The sequence below is a fragment of the Armigeres subalbatus genome, chromosome 3 (genome assembly GCF_024139115.2).
Source record: "Armigeres subalbatus isolate Guangzhou_Male chromosome 3, GZ_Asu_2, whole genome shotgun sequence".
NCBI classification, from domain to species: domain Eukaryota; kingdom Metazoa; phylum Arthropoda; class Insecta; order Diptera; family Culicidae; genus Armigeres; species Armigeres subalbatus.
The window spans coordinates 301,335,045-301,353,952 of NC_085141.1; the positions used below are offsets into that span (position 1 = coordinate 301,335,045).

At 38.3% G+C, this 18,908-nt stretch overlaps 1 protein-coding gene across 11 annotated transcripts in view; it reads left to right on the top strand.

Moving 5' to 3' along the window:
• The window catches only part of LOC134224978 (solute carrier family 12 member 7), an 848,828-nt gene that overhangs the window by 816,243 nt on the left and 13,677 nt on the right, over positions 1 to 18,908 (top strand). For 8 of the 11 annotated variants that reach the window (XM_062704686.1, XM_062704688.1, XM_062704687.1 and 5 more), the window contains 5 exons: positions 198 to 257; positions 2,361 to 2,393; positions 17,240 to 17,368; positions 17,790 to 17,986; positions 18,284 to 18,423. In XM_062704686.1, the coding sequence (XP_062560670.1) occupies positions 198 to 257; positions 2,361 to 2,393; positions 17,240 to 17,368; positions 17,790 to 17,986; positions 18,284 to 18,423 (559 nt within the window). The remainder of the gene's footprint in view (positions 1 to 197; positions 258 to 2,360; positions 2,394 to 17,239; positions 17,369 to 17,789; positions 17,987 to 18,283; positions 18,424 to 18,908) is intronic. The other 3 variants (XM_062704684.1, XM_062704685.1, XM_062704692.1) reach the window with 3 other exon arrangements.

Genomic DNA, 18,908 nt, shown 5'->3' on the forward strand with positions numbered 1-18,908 from the left:
GCAAGTTAACCCAGCGATCAAACTGCCAAACTAAAGTGCTGTATTTTTTCTCTGGTATCTCTTTCCCGTGTTTCCTTTCTTCACTTTTCTCTCCCTCTCGCCCCCACAACTTTGCCTTGGAAATGCACAATTCGCGCAAATCCCAACAAACACTGAACGTACGTAAAAACCACTTTGAAACTAATAACTGTCATTAGGTGGAACATGCAGTGGACTTTAGCCAAGGTGCCGCCAACGGAGAGGATCGAACACCTCTGGTAAAGATAAACTTAGTCTCGTCAGGTCACGTCACAAACTATGCAGGAATCGTTTTCACAATAGTTAGAAAATGGAGCTGATTCAGTCGTTTTTTTTTTCATCTCCTACTTGTTTGTCTAGTTTCAATTTGGTTTATTTCCGTTCCCCACGTCACTGCTAAAGTAGAATCCATTTCAAAATGTTCCTTAGACCCATTTCTTGTTTTAAAGTTATTCTATCGTAGTCTTTATTAAATAGCCGATGCGATAGAAGGATATTATGTATTTTAGTTAGTATATGTTTGAATGTTCGTGTTTTAAGCCTGACTTCCAACATTCAACTTTGTTCCATTTTTTGCCATTTCAAATCATCTCATTTCGCATCACATATCGCTGTTCAATCTCAAATCAATTATATTGTAATAAAAGTTAACGAAGTTAGAAATGATAATTGTATAATATTTTTCGCAAGTCTCAGTTCTCATTAACTACTAAATCTATTTACAAAAATTAATCAATAGTTTAAAATCTGACCTCGATTAAAAAAAATGAGACAATTATGCAAAAAAAAATCATTATAACATGAGACTTAGACATAAATCCGTCTTGTTCGATGCTTCGATTGTTTCAATCGTAGTCGCACACATACATTGCATGCGCATTCTCTAGCTTTGTCCGAAATTTCTGATGCAGACGTTAGTGAAATTATGACGACCATTTATTGTCACACCATCGATCGTGCGTCTCCATCAGCAATAAGCAGTAGAAATGAAAGCATGGAACCGAAAATCAAATGTGTGTAATCCAAAGTGAATTAATTCTATTCCAGAACATAATATAGCTGAATGGTTCCACCAATAAGTTCATTTTTTCGACAGTTAATCATCTATAATTCATTCACTTATTACCATCCGCACTTCCCACTAAATCCATCATGATACATCATGAACGCCTATCACTCACAAAACAACGCTCTTCTTGCCGAGGTTTTGTCAAATGCTGAGATCGTACCATATCGACCAAGCAGTTTCGATTACACGCATTCAGTCTCCACTCCATCAGCGAGCAATCCAACCTCATCGGCTTCATAATCATCATCAGTATCAATATTACCCCAACGTTGTTCCCCCTTGTCTCCACCCAATCGTCATCTGGCTCGGCTGTTAGCCAATGTACAGCAATCTTGGCAGCAAAAAAAGCACAACTCACCTCTGTTGTTGTTATTATTAAAGCTGCTATTTTCTGCCTTTATGAAGTACATTTACCTTCTACTACTTGTACAACATATGTAGGAAGAAGTCCGCATGTAGCAACAAGGCGCTATAGCACATAAGACACATAGCACGATTCGCTGTTCGCACGCTCAAGATCGTAGAAGTACACATTTCGTGTCAGTGTATGCTCTGCCCATGTTGTGCATGACAATGTCATCGTTCTTCATTTTCCACCACTTTTCCACCTTCACTTGCCTATGGTGAGCCTTGTCTTGTACAGAGCACCCTGCCCAGCAATCTTAGAACCTGCTGTTCTCATTAAAAGCCATTTCAAGCTACCTTGTATATATCAAGCCGAAGATTTCGGATCGAGAAGATTGGATTCTTGCCTAGATTTGTATCAAGATTGTTATGACTTGCAAATAGAAATTACAATCCGTCGGTATAACATGCACGCATAACACAAAGTGAAAATAACCAATCTTCTTGAAATGAAATCTTCATCGTACATCGCTCTAACTAACTTCAAATAAAAAGGCAAAGCTACTACAAAACGCTACAATTTGTTGTAGTTTCGTACATTACAGACGACAAAAGAATGCCAACTGGAGTGTTGGTACTTTCACGACCATCACAATCACAAACGCTCGGCTAGAATAACATGAGCTAAAACAAGGCAGGTGCACCGTTTAAATTAGGCTCATCCAGAGAAGCCTTCCGGTGGAATTCAAAATGCCGCCGTGGCTAAACGCTTGACATTTTTTTTTGCTCTACAGTCGTCGTCATATTTACATAACACACGCGTGCTACAGTTGACCGCTTGCGACGATAACGCTGTGTGAACTTTGCCAAGTGTGGCCTTGACCAAATGACAAATATTGTTTTATCTTCTTTTACGTTTTTTTTACAGAACTCAGATCTCAAGGAATACGTATTCGATACGGTAATCAAATAGCTTATGGTTTTGAGTGTTTCGCACCAAGAGTCCACACATTTGTTTGTTGATTGGCTAGTTTCACCGAAAAAGCGCTAATATCGATGATGTCTGTGCGAAAGAATATGTTCGACATTGTTTCTCAATCTGGATTTTGGCTCACGAAGGGAGCTAATTAATGTAATATGTATCTAACTAAAACTTGCATGACGAAAATTCGAATTCCATTTTACATACATTCTACAAACATTTGAAATCACTGTAAAATAATAACTGAATGAAAAATTGTATGTCAACATACGGTAAGCTCAATTTTTAAACAAACTGATGATGTTAGTTGGAGAGCATTAAATTTTGTGCTCTATGCACACTAATTACCCAAAGATGGCCTAAAGGAGATATACTTTTATGTCCTTTTTTTCTTTACCTGCACCTCTTGTTTGAGTCTTGGCTGTCCCGCAGCTTAGTATTCAGTATTATCAATGTGCCTGATCCCCAATTCCGTGAGAATTTTCAAAAGAATTATTCTCAGCGGTCTTTAATCGGAATCCGGTTCTGTTTTCTACAACATCACAAAATCCATATTGCTTTTGAGGCTTTTTGTAAATAGTGATGGTTCGGAGATTTTGTTGGGAGTACTCGGGTAACCTCCCGTCCCAGAAAAATGGTCACTTCCTGATCGAGCCGCAAACACAGTTTGCGGAGCATATGCTGAGAGTATTTCGTTCATCTTGTTGTATTCCAGTTCATCATTTTTTTTACTGTTTCGAAATCTGACTTACAACATCTCAATCTTCATGATTTCACAAAACAAGCTCATGGAAATGTGTTATAAGGGCATTATTAACCTTCTGTCTGTGCTCAAAAAAACTTACGTTGTCTGTGTTCTGGGGTCAAATTGACCCCAAATTGAAATTGCTATAACTTTTTTAATGTTCGGCCAATTTTGGATTTTTGAGGCTGTTTCTAAAGATAAATTAATCATCTTTCAGGTTGTTACCAAAGATTGACTATTGGTGGGCGGGTACATCGCGGGGAGGGGTTTTAGTGAACAAGGGTACAAAAACAGTGATTTTTCATGATTATTTTACTTATATCCGGAAATCCTACCCATTTTGAACTGCACCTTTTTTAAAAAGGTTATGCAGGAAGGCATGTGCTTTGGCATGAGGCGTTGATAAGTTTAGAACTCGGCCGCCAGGTGGTGGTATATTTGAATTCATTATTTTAGACTACTCAAGATATTCCGATATATAGAATTCTCCTCAGTGTAAATATTCTTATCGTACAAATTTAAAAATTGGAAGAAGTGCTCATTATATTGAGCACCGCTTTGTAGTGCTAGACATCCTGAACAATATTGCCGAATACAACTTGGGTGTAGGTATGAGGGATCTCAAGCTAAAGCAATATTTCATATATGCAAGAATATTGCAAGTACACTAGCTCCGCCTATTTGTAAATTTCCTAATTATTTATTCCGTCACATGACAGTCCATTCCCACCAGACGAGCTTTGTTAAAGACGTCATCTTTACAAATTTCAAATTTGTGCGATAAGAATATTTACAATGATGAAAATTCCATATATCGGAATTACTTGAGTAGTCTAAAATAATGAATTCAAATATACCGCCACCTAGCGACCAAGCTCTAAATTAATCAATGCCTCATATCAAATAACACGCCATTCTGCATAACCTTTTTGAAAAGGTGCAGTTCAAAATGGGTAGGATTTTCAAAATAAGTAAAATAAGCATGAAAAAACACTGTTCAGGTACCCTTTTTTACGAAAAACCCTCCCCGCGATGTACCCGCCCACCTATAGTCAATCTTTGGTAACGACCTGAAAGATGATTAATTTATCTTTCGAAACAGCCCCAAAAATCCAAAATTGGCCAAACATTAAAAAAGTTATAGCAATTTCAATTTGGGGTCAATTTGACCCCAGAGCACAGACAACGTAAGTTTTTTGAAAAAAGTACACTGTAGCGCATATTTTCAAGAATGTTCAAGCGAATTTGCACCTGGGAAACAGATCTCGGCGAGTTTTACCAAACTACCAAAAATTAGGACAATCGGTTGAAAACTGAAAAAATGGTAGCCACTTAAAGTGGCCTGGGGTCATATTGACCCCAGAGCACAGACAAAAGGTTAAAGGATGAAATATTTGGATTATCAAATCCATCTAATGTCACTATTTCCATGAAAATTTATTCCTCATCTGACAACTATCATTGCTGGTACCATCGATTTTGTTTCGCATGGACATAAATAGTCATTTGACTCTCATGGTCATAATTTTGGGGTCACCCTCTCAAAAACATGACGAAGTTTTCTGTTCATATCTTTGTAGTCTTATGTCCGATTTGCAATCTTCACGGCTTATTCGAAAAGTAATAAGTAGAATTTTAAACTCCAGATATAACAAGCTGAAACTAGGTACATCATGTTGAAACTTAAAGTTTAATTTTTTGTCCATTATTTATCCTAAATGTTTACTCTCAATCTGCAGAGTACATGAAAAATTCACGTAAAGTGCATTCTTTTCTTTTTACTTATTTGACCCCAAAATCCCTCAAATCTGTATAGCGCTTCTCTATGGATCTATAATGAAGAGAAGAACATAACTTTAGTACAATATTTGAAAGATAAAAGGTAAATAATATGAAAAATTTCGATATATGGGACGTTGGGGCAAAACGAACTCAATAACTAACATTAATTAGCTGTATGACCCCAAAATTCCCAATAATTCGATATTTTTCATAAAATAATATGATTTTTCGCTATTTTCATTATATCATTTGGCAAATATCAGTTAAATGTATATTACTACATCATTTCCTGGCTCATAATCATTGAGCTATGTTATTTCATTAGTGAATTTGGGGAAAGTTAGTAAATGTTTGGCATCGGTTTTGAAAAAATCGTTTTGAACTCAAAAAATAACAAAATAAAACATTTGCGAAACGTCTTCCTTCACTAGTTTTTGTTCGGAAAACATTTATCAATATCTGTTCAACACTTTGGGACAATAATATCAACAGTTATCTGTATTAATATTATACATTTCTACAGAATTCATGTGAATTCATAATTACACATAAAATCCACTTTGATGCTTATTTAACCCCAAAATTTCTTAAATTTCCAATTTGATATATGGGACATTTGGGAAAAACGAGCTCAAAACTACATACAGAAGTTTTCCACGTCCATGGAACAACACTCACTGAAATCCTTGAAAAATTCCCTTTTGAATAAGCCCTTGATCGCTTCTATAAGTTGTCCGTAAAGAAAGTTATCAATTTTTTCCACCTTTGAAATCGGATTTTCCCATTGTGCAGCGTCGGGCCCAATTTGCTTCAACGGGATCAGCGAACACATTCCTAGTCGAAAAAGTTCTCGTCTCAACAATACATATCTTTTTTTGAAGTTGATGCATTCGGCTCTGTTAAGTTTTTAGAAAACATTTGAGCCTTAATAAACAAACCACTTGAAATAAAATGCTCAAATTCAACTTAACATGATTGAAATACAAGAATGATGCTATGTTTAAAGAATGACCCCAAACTTATAATGGTGTGTCATTATGGATGACCACAAACTTTTGCCCCAATCTTTATCAAATCCGTTTATCACTACTTCAGTGATTAAGAAAGACATTGAAAGAGTATAGGTCCTGTTTTCCTATTTAAATAAAAGAAATTCGTTTTAGTTTCACCTTCCCTATGTAGGAAATACCGTGTTTGTTTTGATTTATCAAAACTGTAAACATTCTCAAATGTTTCTGAGAATCTTAAAATATGTTAATCATCGAATAAGTTTTCATTCGCTATAATTTCGGTTTCCACACGCTTCCAATACGCACGGCAGCTCCTAATGGGCTTCCCGGCCGAGCGGTTAGCGACGTCAATCGTCTATACCAGCGGTTCTCAACATGGGGTACATCCCGAGCAGCACAAGTCAGACGAAAATGGTTGCAGCAACTGGATTGTGACTGAATCCGGTCACATATGAGTCGCAGTAACCTATGTGGAATATGTGTGCTGCTAGGGATGTACCCCTGAGGGTACCTTCGCTGGCCCTAGGGGGTACCTCGGTCGAAAATGCGTAATGGCGAATGTATAATAATTTTATTAAAAACTTTTTGATGAAGTTCTGATAATTTTTGATTCTAAGACTTTGTATTGTACATAATATACATAGCGATCAGTAAATCAAAGACTTTTAAATACAGCTTATCCCAACCAGCACAGTGTACGAAGGACTGTGTGACAAAATATCAAAAAGACATATCTACCTGATCGAGATAAAATGTTGAATAATATTTAAGGAATATATTTCTGTACTAAAATCAAGAATCTAAAGACGAAAACCTCCATTTGAGAGACATGAAGTCCTTTTTCTGGAAAGCTCAGTAGCTTCGTTGCAAGAGGTTTGGAAGTCTCCTTTCAAGAGACTTGAAAGCCTCCTTTCAAAAAGCTCGGAATCCTCCTTTCAAGAGGCTCGGAAGCCTCCTTTCAAGAGGCTCGGAAGCCTCCTTTCAAGAGGCTCGGAAGCCTCCTTTTAAGAGACTCGGAAGCCTCCTTTCAAAAGGCTCGGAAGCCTCCTTTCAAGAGGCTCGGAAGCCTCCTTTCAAGAGGTTCTGAAACCTCCTTTCAAGAGGCTCGGAAGCCTCCTTTCAAGAGGCTCGGAAGCCTCCTTTCAAGAGGCTCGGAAGCCTCCTTTCAAGAGGCTCGGAAGCCTCCCTTCAAAAGGCTCGGAAGCCTCCTTTCAAGAGGCTCGGAAGCCTCCTTTCAAGAGGCTCGGAAGCCTCCTTTCAAGAGGCTCGGAAGCCTCCTTTCAAGAGGCTCGGAAACCTCCTTTCAAAACGCTCGGAAGCCTCCTTTCAAGAGGCTCGGAAGCCTCCTTTCAAGAGGCTCGGAAGCCTCCTTTCAAGAGGCTCGGAAGCCTCCTTTCTATTGTGTATGTGATTTATGATTATGAAGCTTAGCTGAGATGAAAAGATGTGATAAACGGAATGGATAAGAAAAAGCGGTATGATCGGTTTGGGCTATCAGTATCGACTGATAGGCAAATTTATTGCATTATCTTCGAAGCCCATCGGCTTCAGGTAGTATTAGTTATACAGACATTTATCGGTACACTATTCGATTGTACATTGCTTGTCGAATGCACAGGGGCGGCCTCAACAGTTCTTCCCCTTTTCAAAATTAATGATACACATATCAAACCTTGGTTTTCACAAGTCGAATACACAACAAAAATTAAAACAATTAAATATATCATAACTTTAAGTTCAGAACAAACATAGATTAATCTGATGGCTTTAAATATCGCTAAGTGACAATAATCACAACAACTTTTCTTTCTATCTATAAATTCTTTGCACTGGTCGCCAATATAATTCGAATTCTGGCGTTTCTGCGGTATATCTCTACTGTTAATTTTCTTTTTAGTTAGGTCGAATGATCGTTCAAATAGCTCCCAAACGTTTGTCGTAGTGTTGTCCTGCCTAAATCTGACTTCGTATGAAATTTCACTAACATTTTCTTGATGTACCGTTGCGCTCACAATAAAGAAATCCATTTGTATTCCTCCCGGAACCATCAATATTTTTAATATAGCAATAGCCTTTTCTTATTATCTGTTCGCAAGTACTCTCTATCAATAAATTTATCGCAAGCCAGTGTCAACTAATAATTCTGAGACATATCTCACACTTCCATAGAGCTACATTTTAAACATTTGTTTGGACATTTTATTTTTTTTTAACTTATTGGCAGTAATTTTACCGAATACAATTCAAGGTATTTTATTCAAGTACAAATAAAGCATTCAAATGAAGGAAGCTATGTTTCTTAACATGGTTGCATAAACACTCACATTGAGGAAATACACTGCATCACTTTCAGGATTAACTAAATAAGACTTTTGCTTTTCTCCCATGCCTATCATAATTTGAATTCAACGACAATCATTAGCCACTTTTCTGCTCTCAATGGAATAATATAATATGATTCGCCTATTAACAATTGGCTTTTGTTATACTAAAGTTGGTTGCTTTTGTATCTTCTCACATACACGGTATAAAAGTTTTTTGTCATAATTGAATTCGCAACATTGTATAACAGAACACTATTGACATAATCACATAAGGTGAATCACGATTTAACTACCATAGGCCAAGCTGTTAAACCAAACGCATGTTATATATAAAACTTACGAGTTATTGTCAATTTTAGTTATCAATAGATGCTCTAATATGTCTACAACACTGTCGAGAGATGAACCTTTACTATTGCGCCGACAATGCAAATGTTGAAAAGAATATTTTTGAATTTGTTACAAACCAACTTTTAATTTCTATTTCAACGCCGTTCAACGATATTAACTTGATTGATTTTTAGTCTGTTGCACGTGAAGGTTTAACTAAACAATCCACCTCGTCGCCACTATTGTGTATGTGATTTATGATTATGAAGCTTAGCTGAGATGAAAAGATGTGATAAACGGAATGGATAAGAAAAAGCGGTATGATCGGTTTGGGCTATCAGTATCGACTGATAGGCAAATTTATTGCATTATCTTCGGAGCCCATCGGCTTCAGGTAGTATTAGTTATACAGACATTTATCGGTACACTATTCGATTGTACATTTCTTGTCGAATGCACAGGGGCGGCCTCAACACTTTCAAGAGATAAGAAAATTATTTTGAGCTTTTTAGTGGAATGTCTTCACTTGTCCTAAGACGAGTTTATACCATCCCATTGAATTCCACCACTTAATTGTATCTTGACAGATACGTATTTCGACCTCAACAGTAAGGCCGTCTTCAGTGTCTCGTACTTGACTCGACTTTCAAGAGGCTCGGAAGCCTCATTTCAAGAGGCTCGGAAGCCTCCTTTCAAGAGGCTCGGAAGCCTCCTTTCAAGAGGCTCGGAAGCCTCCTTTCAAGAGGCTCGGAAGCCTCCTTTCAAGAGGCTCGGAAGCCTCCTTTCAAGAGGCTTGGAAGCCTCCTTTCAAGAGGTTCGGAAGCCTCCTTTCAAGAGGCTCGGAAGCCTCCTTTCAAGAGACTCGGAAGCCTCCTTTCAAAAGGCTCAGAAGCCTCCTTTTAAGAGGCTCGGAAGCCTCCTTTCAAGAGGCTCGGAAGCCGCCTTTCAAGAGGCTCGGAAGCCTCCTTTCAAGAGGCTCGGAAGCCTCCTTTCAAGAGGCTCGGAAGCCTTCTTTCAAGAGGCTCGGAAGCCTCCTATCAAGAGGCTCGGAAGCCTCCTTTCATGAGGCTCGGAAGCCTCCTTTCAAGAGGCTCGGAAGCCTCCTTTCAAAAGGTTCGGAAGCCTCCTTTCAAGAGGTTCGGAAGCCTCCTTTTAAGAGGCTCGGAAGCCTCCTTTCAAGAGGCTCGGAAGCCTCCTTTCAAGAGGCTTAGCCACTTTTCTGCTCTCAATGGAATAATATAATATGATTCGCCTATTAACAATTGGCTTTTGTTATACTAAAGTTGGTTAAGCTTTTGTATCTTCTCACATACACGGTATAAAAGTTTTTTTTTTGTCATAATTGAATTCGCAACATTGTATAACAGAACACTATTGACATAATCACATAAGGTGAATCACGATTTAACTACCATAGGCCAAGCTGTTAAACCAAACGCATGTTATATATAAAACTTACGAGTTATTGTCAATTTTAGTTATCAATAGATGTTCTAATATGTCTACAACACTGTCGAGAGATGAACCTTTACTATTGCGCCGACAATGCAAATGTTGAATAGAATATTTTTTGAATTTGTTACAAACCAACTTTTAATTTCTATTTCAACGCCGTTCAACGATATTAACTTGATTGATTTTTAGTCTGTTGCACGTGAAGGTTTAACTAAACAATCCACCTCGTCGCCACTATTGTGTATGTGATTTATGATTATGAAGCTTAGCTGAGATGAAAAGATGTGATAAACGGAATGGATAAGAAAAAGCGGTATGATCGGTTTGGGCTATCAGTATCGACTGATAGGCAAATTTATTGCATTATCTTCGGAGCCCATCGGCTTCAGGTAGTATTAGTTATACAGACATTTATCGGTACACTATTCGATTGTACATTGCTTGTCGAATGCACAGGGGCGGCCTCAACACTTTCAAGAGATAAGAAAATTATTTTGAGCTTTTTAGTGGAATGTCTTCACTTGTCCTAAGACGAGTTTATACCATCCCATTGAATTCCACCACTTAATTGTATCTTGACAGATACGTATTTCGACCTCAACAGTAAGGCCGTCTTCAGTGTCTCGTACTTGACTCGACTTTCAAGAGGCTCGGAAGCCTCATTTCAAGAGGCTCGGAAGCCTCCTTTCAAGAGGCTCGGAAGCCTCCTTTCAAGAGGCTCGGAAGCCTCCTTTCAAGAGGCTCGGAAGCCTCCTTTCAAGAGGCTCGGAAGCCTCCTTTCAAGAGGTCCGGAAGCCTCCTTTCAAGAGGCTCGGAAGCCTCCTTTCAAGAGGCCCGGAAGCCTCCTTTCAAAAGGCACAGAAGCCTCCTTTTAAGAAGCTCGGAAGCCTCCTTTCAAGAGGCTCAGGAAGCCGCCTTTCAAGAGGCCTGGAAGCCTCCTTTCAAGAGGCTCAGAAGCCTCCTTCAAGAGGCTCAGGAAGCCTTCTTTCAAGAGGCTCGAAGCCTCCTATCAAGAGGCTCAGAAGCCTCCTTTCATGAGGCCTGGAAGCCTCCTTTCAAGAGGCTCAGAAGCCTCCTTTCAAAGGTTCTGGAAGCCTCCTTTCAAGAGGTCTGGAAGCCTCCTTTTAAGAGGCCTCGAAGCCTCCTTTCAAGAGGCTCGGAAGCCTCCTTTCAAGAGGCCTGGAAGCCTCCTTTCAAGAGGCCTGGAAGCCTCCTTTTAAGAGGCCTCGCAGGCCTCCTTTCAAAAGGCTCGGAAGCCTCCTTTCAAGAGGCTCGGAAGTCTTCTTTCAAGAGGCTCAGAAACATCCTTTCAAGAGGCTCGCAAACCTCCCTTCAAGAGGCTCGGAAACTTCCTTTTAAGAGGCTTGGAAGTCTCCTTTCAAGATGCTCAGAGACCTCCTCTCAAAAGGCTCGGAAACCTTCTGTCAAGAGGATTGGAAGCCTCCTGAAAGAGACTAGGAAGTATTTTTCAAGGGATCCGGAAGCCTCCTTTTAAGAAGCTCGGAAGCCTCCTGAAGGAGGCTAGGAAACCTTCTTTCAAGGGATCCGGAAGCCTCCTTTCAAGAGGCTCGGAAGCCTCATTTCAATAAACTCGAAAACCTTCTTTCAAGAGTCTCGGAAGCCTCCTTTCGTAAATCTGTTTTCAAGAAACACGCAAGCTTTATTTCAAAAGGCTGGGCCACCTCCTTTCAAGAGGCTCGGCCACCTCCTTTCAAGAAGCTCTCTTTAAGAGGCTTTGACGCCACCTTCAAAGATGCTCAGAAGCCTTTTTTGAAGATGCTCGGAAAGCTCCAAAAGTCCTCAAAGTCTTGTAGGAATGTATAAACGTAATTGGAAAGTTCCACGGAATAACGAACATTTCAACTTTTTGGAGAGCCATATGTCCCATTAGTTTTCAGGTCCGTTTTGCATACATATATCTTGAGAGTTACGATTATTACTACATACAGCGAAAAAATAGGGGGTACCTCAATAAATGCAAAAGTTAGAAGGGATACCTATCAAGCAAAAGGTTGAGAACCCCTGGTCTATACGCATCTGCTGTGGAGTATGGGTTCGGTTCCCGCCCCGACAAAGAGAATGTCATTTCCTGAACAAGTGGCCGTTAATGTCGTTAGGCCAAACAAATTGTATGATCCAGAAAATGGCACAATAGTCCATTTCAGATTAAGCCGAACATGTGGTTTGGTCAACAAAAAAATTAGGCAGATTAGGTCTAGAGCAGATAAAAACAAACACATTACAAAAAAAAATATACAAAAATCGCAGAGAGTAAATCTGTACAAAATGTTGTGTATTTGTATTGGTTACTTTGAAGTAAGTCGTTATATCTGGTGCTATTCTAATGCGTTGAAAACAATGATAAAAATTTTGGCAAAATCAATTCTCATTTTAAACTTTTTCACTCTTCGCTTCTCACTTCTCAAACCTTTTTTTCTGACTTCGTACTTCTCATTTCTAACGTCTAACTCACCACCATATCTCTGTTCATTTCTCGCTTCTCACTTTAAGCAAGATGGAATTACAAGTGAGAAATGGGAAATGATAAGTGATGAGTTAATAGTGAGGCCTCACAGTCCTTATTTCTCATTACCACTTCTCAATTTCTCGTTTTTCACTACTCAAAGTGAAAAGTGAAAAGAGAGAGACTTCTCATTTCTCACTTCTCACTCCACGCTACTAACTTTTCACAGTGAAAAATGACAAATTGAAATAAGCAGTGAAGAGCGAAAAATGAGGAGTGAAAAGTTACCAAATGACCTGTTCGGCCAAACGACATTTTCAGCTATATGTCAGCTTTGAGTCAAACATTAAGTCAAATATATGCTATATGTTCAGCTTTAGGGGCAAGCCAGAGTAAACGCGACGAGTGATGCGACGCGACGCGACTCACGTGAAAGAATAACAATCATTATCAACAGGCTGTCAAATTGCACTGTCGCGTCGCGTCGCATCGCTCGTCGCGTTTACTCTGGCTTGCCCCTTAAGTCAAATGACATTTTCGGCTATATAACTTTTGGCCAGATAGGTTTCGGCGTAATGGTTTGTTCGGCTGAATAGCATATTCACGGCTTCCAACCGAATTACTTTCTGTCAAAAAGGTGTTCCCCCAACAGGCATGCTCTAAAAAACTGGGTAAATTCCAGAAGGAACTCTCTCTGGATTTACTCTGAAAACTTCTTCAGGAATTTCCATGGAAATAACTCATGGAAGAATTTCTCAAAAAATGTCTTGGGGAATCATCTAAGTAACTCATAATAAATTTGTTAAAGAAAATCCTGGAGAATTCCCGACGGAAATTCTAAATTAATTCCCAAAGAATTTTTTGAATGAGTTCCTTAAAGTATTCCCGCAGAAGTTTTTGAAGAAATTTCTAATGGAAAGGATGAATTCTCGAGAAAGTCATAAAAGGATGTTCTGAAGGAACTTCTCTAGCAATTCCCGAAGAAACACCTCAATGAATTGTGAAGAAATCCATTCAAACATTATACTAGGAATAACGCTGGAAATTTATCCAGATTTCCTTGGTAATAACTTATGGAAGAATCCCAAGAAAAGGATTCTAAAGGAATTCTTGAATTTTGTCCAGAGGTGAGCCAGCCTTGGGCTGCAAGCCTCTTTAATGAAGAAAAAAAAAATTCTTGAATTACTGTTGGAGTAATTAACGAAAAAACTACTAAAGGAACTTCCAATGTAACCCCTGGATGTATTCCAGAAAAAAAATGAGATACTGAGAATTTCATAATGAAATTCTTGATGATTTCCCGAAAGAAATCTAGGACAAAAGATTTCTCGAAAGAATCACTAATGATTTCTTGAAAAAAAATGCAGGTGAATTCCCAAACCAGCTTTTTAGTGAGTTCCTGAAGAATCTTGTCGAGGAGTTACCCTTGGAATTATTCTAGGATTTCCCCCCGCAATAGCTCAATGTATATATATTGAACGAATTTATGAAGAAACTTTTAGAGGAGTTATCGGAAAAACTTCTAGAGGAATTACGGGAAGAGTTCGCTTGTAATTACTCCAAGAATTCTCCAGAAATTGTATCCATTAACTTCCTTGCAAATAGCACATGGAAAATTTGAAGGAATTCTTGAAGTAATTCCTATAGGAATTCTTGGACAAGCTTTACAATAAAATCCTGAATGAAATTCCGAAAAAACGTCTGGAGAAATTTTTGAAGGAAACTCGGGAGGAAAACACAAAGGCATTCTTAGAGTATATCTCGAAGGAATTCCTTGAAGAATTCCTCATAGTATTCCTGCATAAAATCCTTAAAGAATCCCAGAATGGATTCCCTTAGGGGTGCCTGGAGAAATTCTCGAAACAAATTCTGAAGGAAATCTAGAACCAATTGATTTCAATTTCGGAAGATTTAACCTAGTAGTTATAAGAATTCCTAAAGGAGATCCAGGACTTTTACGAGCAAATGCCGAATTGGATTAATACACAAAAAAATGTTTTGTCAGTAATTAGGTTGGCAATGAGAAACAACGAATTCATCATTAGTGTCGAGAAGACTTTACCTTGAAAAATGTGAAGCGAAGTTTTACTTTTTTTTCAAATAATCTGTGGGAGAAGATACCCAATAACCATCGAATGCCTTTTTGAAAGAGCTTGCCAAATATTTTGACATTGTGATCAATGCAAATCACACATTTTTAGGCAAGTGGCACGACCATAATCAGATTGAGAAACATCATCCCTAGCTCACTTTTTTTCCTGCTCCTAACAGCTTCATCGTTGCACTACAGTTACCCCTCCTGAGGGGAGACAACTTCTGAGCACACACACTTCCGCTTGTTTATCTTGAAAATTTATGGCCGAAGTTTGGCTTGGTGCCCAAGTACCAAGGTACCAAGCCAAAAATCGTTTCAACTCCCGAAGAAAATGAAACAATCAAATTACGTCTACTTACCCATGGTGTACATGGCGCGTTCAAGTATGGCCCCAAGTTGGAGGCACCGGTCATGGGCGGCGCTTTTAAAAGTTAATTATTTAAGTTCCAGTATAATGGTTCAGAGCACGGCGAGCTATTTTGCTAAGCAACAACCTCCATATTTTCAGCACCTGCCGCTGATTAAAGAAAGAATTCGCTTCGTGCTATTCGTAATTGGTAACTGTTGGAATTATGTTTTTTGACATCGAAAAAGTTCGGTTTACTGCCAGACATGTTGTCTAACTCAATATTGAAACCATTATTAATGTTTTGAAAACATCTCAAGTAGTATTGATTTAACGAGATTGTTCATAATCATATTTCATATATATTTAGTTTCATTAATAGTTTAAAACAGCAATTCTGGAACTGGAAAGTGAAACGAACTGCACAAATCTCAATCCACATGAAACAAAATATTATTCTCTGCATGATGCTTTGCATGAAAACTCAATATAGGATCACTGGAAATCAAATTGGGTTCAAGATGATGAATTGCACCTCTGTTTACGTACGTATGCTTCTACCAACAACTTTCTGAGTATTCAAATAAAACTACCTGTGAGTAGACATCATCCCAGTCATTGTTAATTTCGAAAGCGGGAAGCATAACAAACCAAGACGAGCCACCGCCCCAAGAAAGGAATAAAATTTCATTTTCAACAGTTTCAATTTCCTTAGTTGCGCTCACAATCGTTAGAAAGTTTTTCTTTTTTTTACCTTACAGTTTGCTTGTGTATTTTTTTTGTTCCCCCAACTTTACTTCTCCACCAGCATAATTGTACTAAGAAAAACGTAATGTAGATATCATCGTTCTCGTTAGTGCCCAGCAGTTTCCTGGTTATTTTTTCGCCATGAATGTCTGTTGTACCTTTCTTCAGTCGGTCCCTAATTTGGTTACATTTTCATCGTTACTATTATTGTCTCGTCATTTAGTTTGTTGGAGTAGAGTGTAATGAGAGTATTTCCATCTCATCGCCGGAAGAAGACCGTTTCTGTCTAGAAAAATAAGACTTCAGTTTTGGTGACAAAACACTCTGTTTCTTTTGTTTTTATGAAGCGTGTATTTTTCAGACAATTCGGCTGTGATCCGGAACAAAAATAATACGAGAATAAGAAGCACTACACAAAGGTGGAAAATGTGTCATTTTATTATCAAAATTGCAGAGAAAAATGACAAATTTTCCTTAAATAGAAAATTTGAATCATTAAAAAATACTCTCAATTTCCATTTTAAATAGAATTATGTCAATAAGCAGAAATCATTTTACAGTAAAATAGCGAATATTTGCAACTTAGACAGCTATGTTTAACTGGCGAAGATGATAATGAATATTGTCTTCGGAGATGAAAAGTACATAGGGAAACTATTCCGTTTTCCATCTCACTGACCATATATTCATTTCATCGTAAAACAAAGAAATACAGCACCAATCTCGTTGCTTCTGTTTACTAACATGCGTGTTCACTGCTGAAGAAATTCACAAAAATGAAAAACAAATAAAATTTAAAAAAAATCCCAATGCTTTGTTTTTGATGGAATGAACATAGGAGCTACGAGATGAAGTGTCGAACAGTTCCCCTATGTAGGTTTTCGCGATGCCTAATCATTATTAATCATGCGTCTCCTTTAATGTTGCGAAAGTTTTCAAAAACAAAATTGTCCAACTCAATGGTTTATGATGGAGACGCATGGTTGAATGATTAAAATGCACGAAACCAAAAAAGCTGCGATGCTTAAAGGTTCCCAGAAAACACACGCGATGCGACAGTCGCAACGCGATTCTATCGCTTGACGACATTAAATCTGTCGCCGTAGGTATGGAATCGTAAATAGAACATTGACGGCAGCGATCGAACGATAGAATCGCGGCGACTAGTTGTCGCCGTTGCGGCGATGAAATCGCTTAGGTCTGGGGGAACCTTAATTTATATAAGCTGTTTCAATTATCTAACTTCACCCTGCGACTATTTTATGGACTACATCACTTGATTATAATATTCCAGCATATAAATTGAAAGAATAATCCGTATGTGCTTCTTTTTCTACATATTTTTGATGTATTTAATCCAAACCATTCACATAAGCCGATAATTTACTTCAACTAATGGAAATGTAAAGCAACAAACAACTGCGCCAACAAAATTAATGCCATTTTCTGCGCTTTATGGTTTTTCTTCAATTTCACTAACATTAGATACGTTTTCTTTCTCATCTTCATCCGTTTGTATAACACCAGGTGCAAGCAATCGTGGACCACCATCATCATATCGAGAATAATACCAAAACGGCGTCGAAGGTCAGATTCGCTGATCCATCCGAGAACAAGGACATCTTCAATGACGAAGATCGTGAAGAGAAGCATGAGGTATATTATTAACTGATTATTAACAGTTTTGTCATCGTTTCGTTATATCATATCATATTTTTCAAATGCATTGGATAGCTCAAGAAAGTATCGAAGTGTTTAAGAGTTCAAGATGTTTTGTTTCCATAAATCACTACAGATTTTTTTTGCAAATTTCTTAAAAACTGGAAATTGAGAAGTCTTGGAAGAAGAATTTCTTCTCAAAGAAGGAATTGAGAAGAATTTCTTGTTAAAATTTTCTGTTAAAATATCGAATAATTTTGGAAGAATTTCACGTCCAAATTTCCCATTGAAACGAAACTAATGTTCAAACCTTTTCTTAAAATATAAAAATACTATGATACGAACTCGTTGACAAAACAGGTATATTTTAAGCAGTTTAACTTTAAACACTATTCTCCGGCATCTTTGCTCCAAACAGACTGAATCCGAAAAAGACAAGGACACCAAAGAGAGTGAGAACGACAAGGATGCCAACAATGAAAATTCCGAAAAGAAGGATCAACAGCAATCGCCCCAGCCAGTGGCCAACAATGTGGTCTCGCCCGGAAAGGACAGCAAGAAGAACGCCGCCGGGGATGAAACGCCCAAATCGCCTAGTAAAGCTAATTATAAGCCGTAAGTTATTTAAAATTCTACCATCTCACCGTCATCGGTCGCCACCGCGCGGTGTGGCATCGCCATCGTCACTCGACGCGGCTGATTGCTTTGGATATCTATGCAAAATGGAATGGAAAAAAATGCTTCCGGAAGTGGCCATTATTAGTCGGTCGTTTAGCTCCATATTTTACATCGTTTACCAGGAAATTACCGAAAGCGAGTTGTTTATTCTCCCGTACTTGCATCTGTCGTCACCCTCCGTCCATTGCATTCTTTAACCGTTTGAACGATTTTTTTTTTCATTCTCAATTACAGTGACGAAGGCAACGTGAGACGAATGCACACGGCTGTGAAACTCAACGAGGTTATAGTCAACAAGTCACACGACGCTCAGCTGGTCATACTGAACCTGCCCGGCCCGCCGAAGGAAACGCGTATGGAGCGGGAAAGCAATTGTATCCTTTTTCAATTGATGAAATTCAATATTATTATCTTTTTTATTTTCTATAGTTTTCGCTTTTAACCAACATCATGTAGAGAAGATTTTTTCTTCTCATTAAAATATGAGCGGAATGAATGATTGGCTGATCGAAAATAAGCTGAAAAATAATCGCGGTGATCCCGCTCTATTGATGATCAGCACTGGAAAGAGGACGCGAAAGAGAACCGTCTAATATTTCGAAGCTTCCACCACTTAACCTTTTCCACCTTATACTTATAATGGCCTCAACCTGAATTTATTCTCAAATGATAATGAGGAACCGTAAAAGAGAAGCATAATCCGCTTACAACTTACTCTTCACATATGAGAATTTTCCAAGAACCTAAAGGAAATTAGCTTATACTACTATGCATTGAAAAACTATGCAACTATGCATTAGAAATAAGCATTAGGAAATTTGCATAAATTCGTTGGGGACACAATTGTATGAGTGTAGCA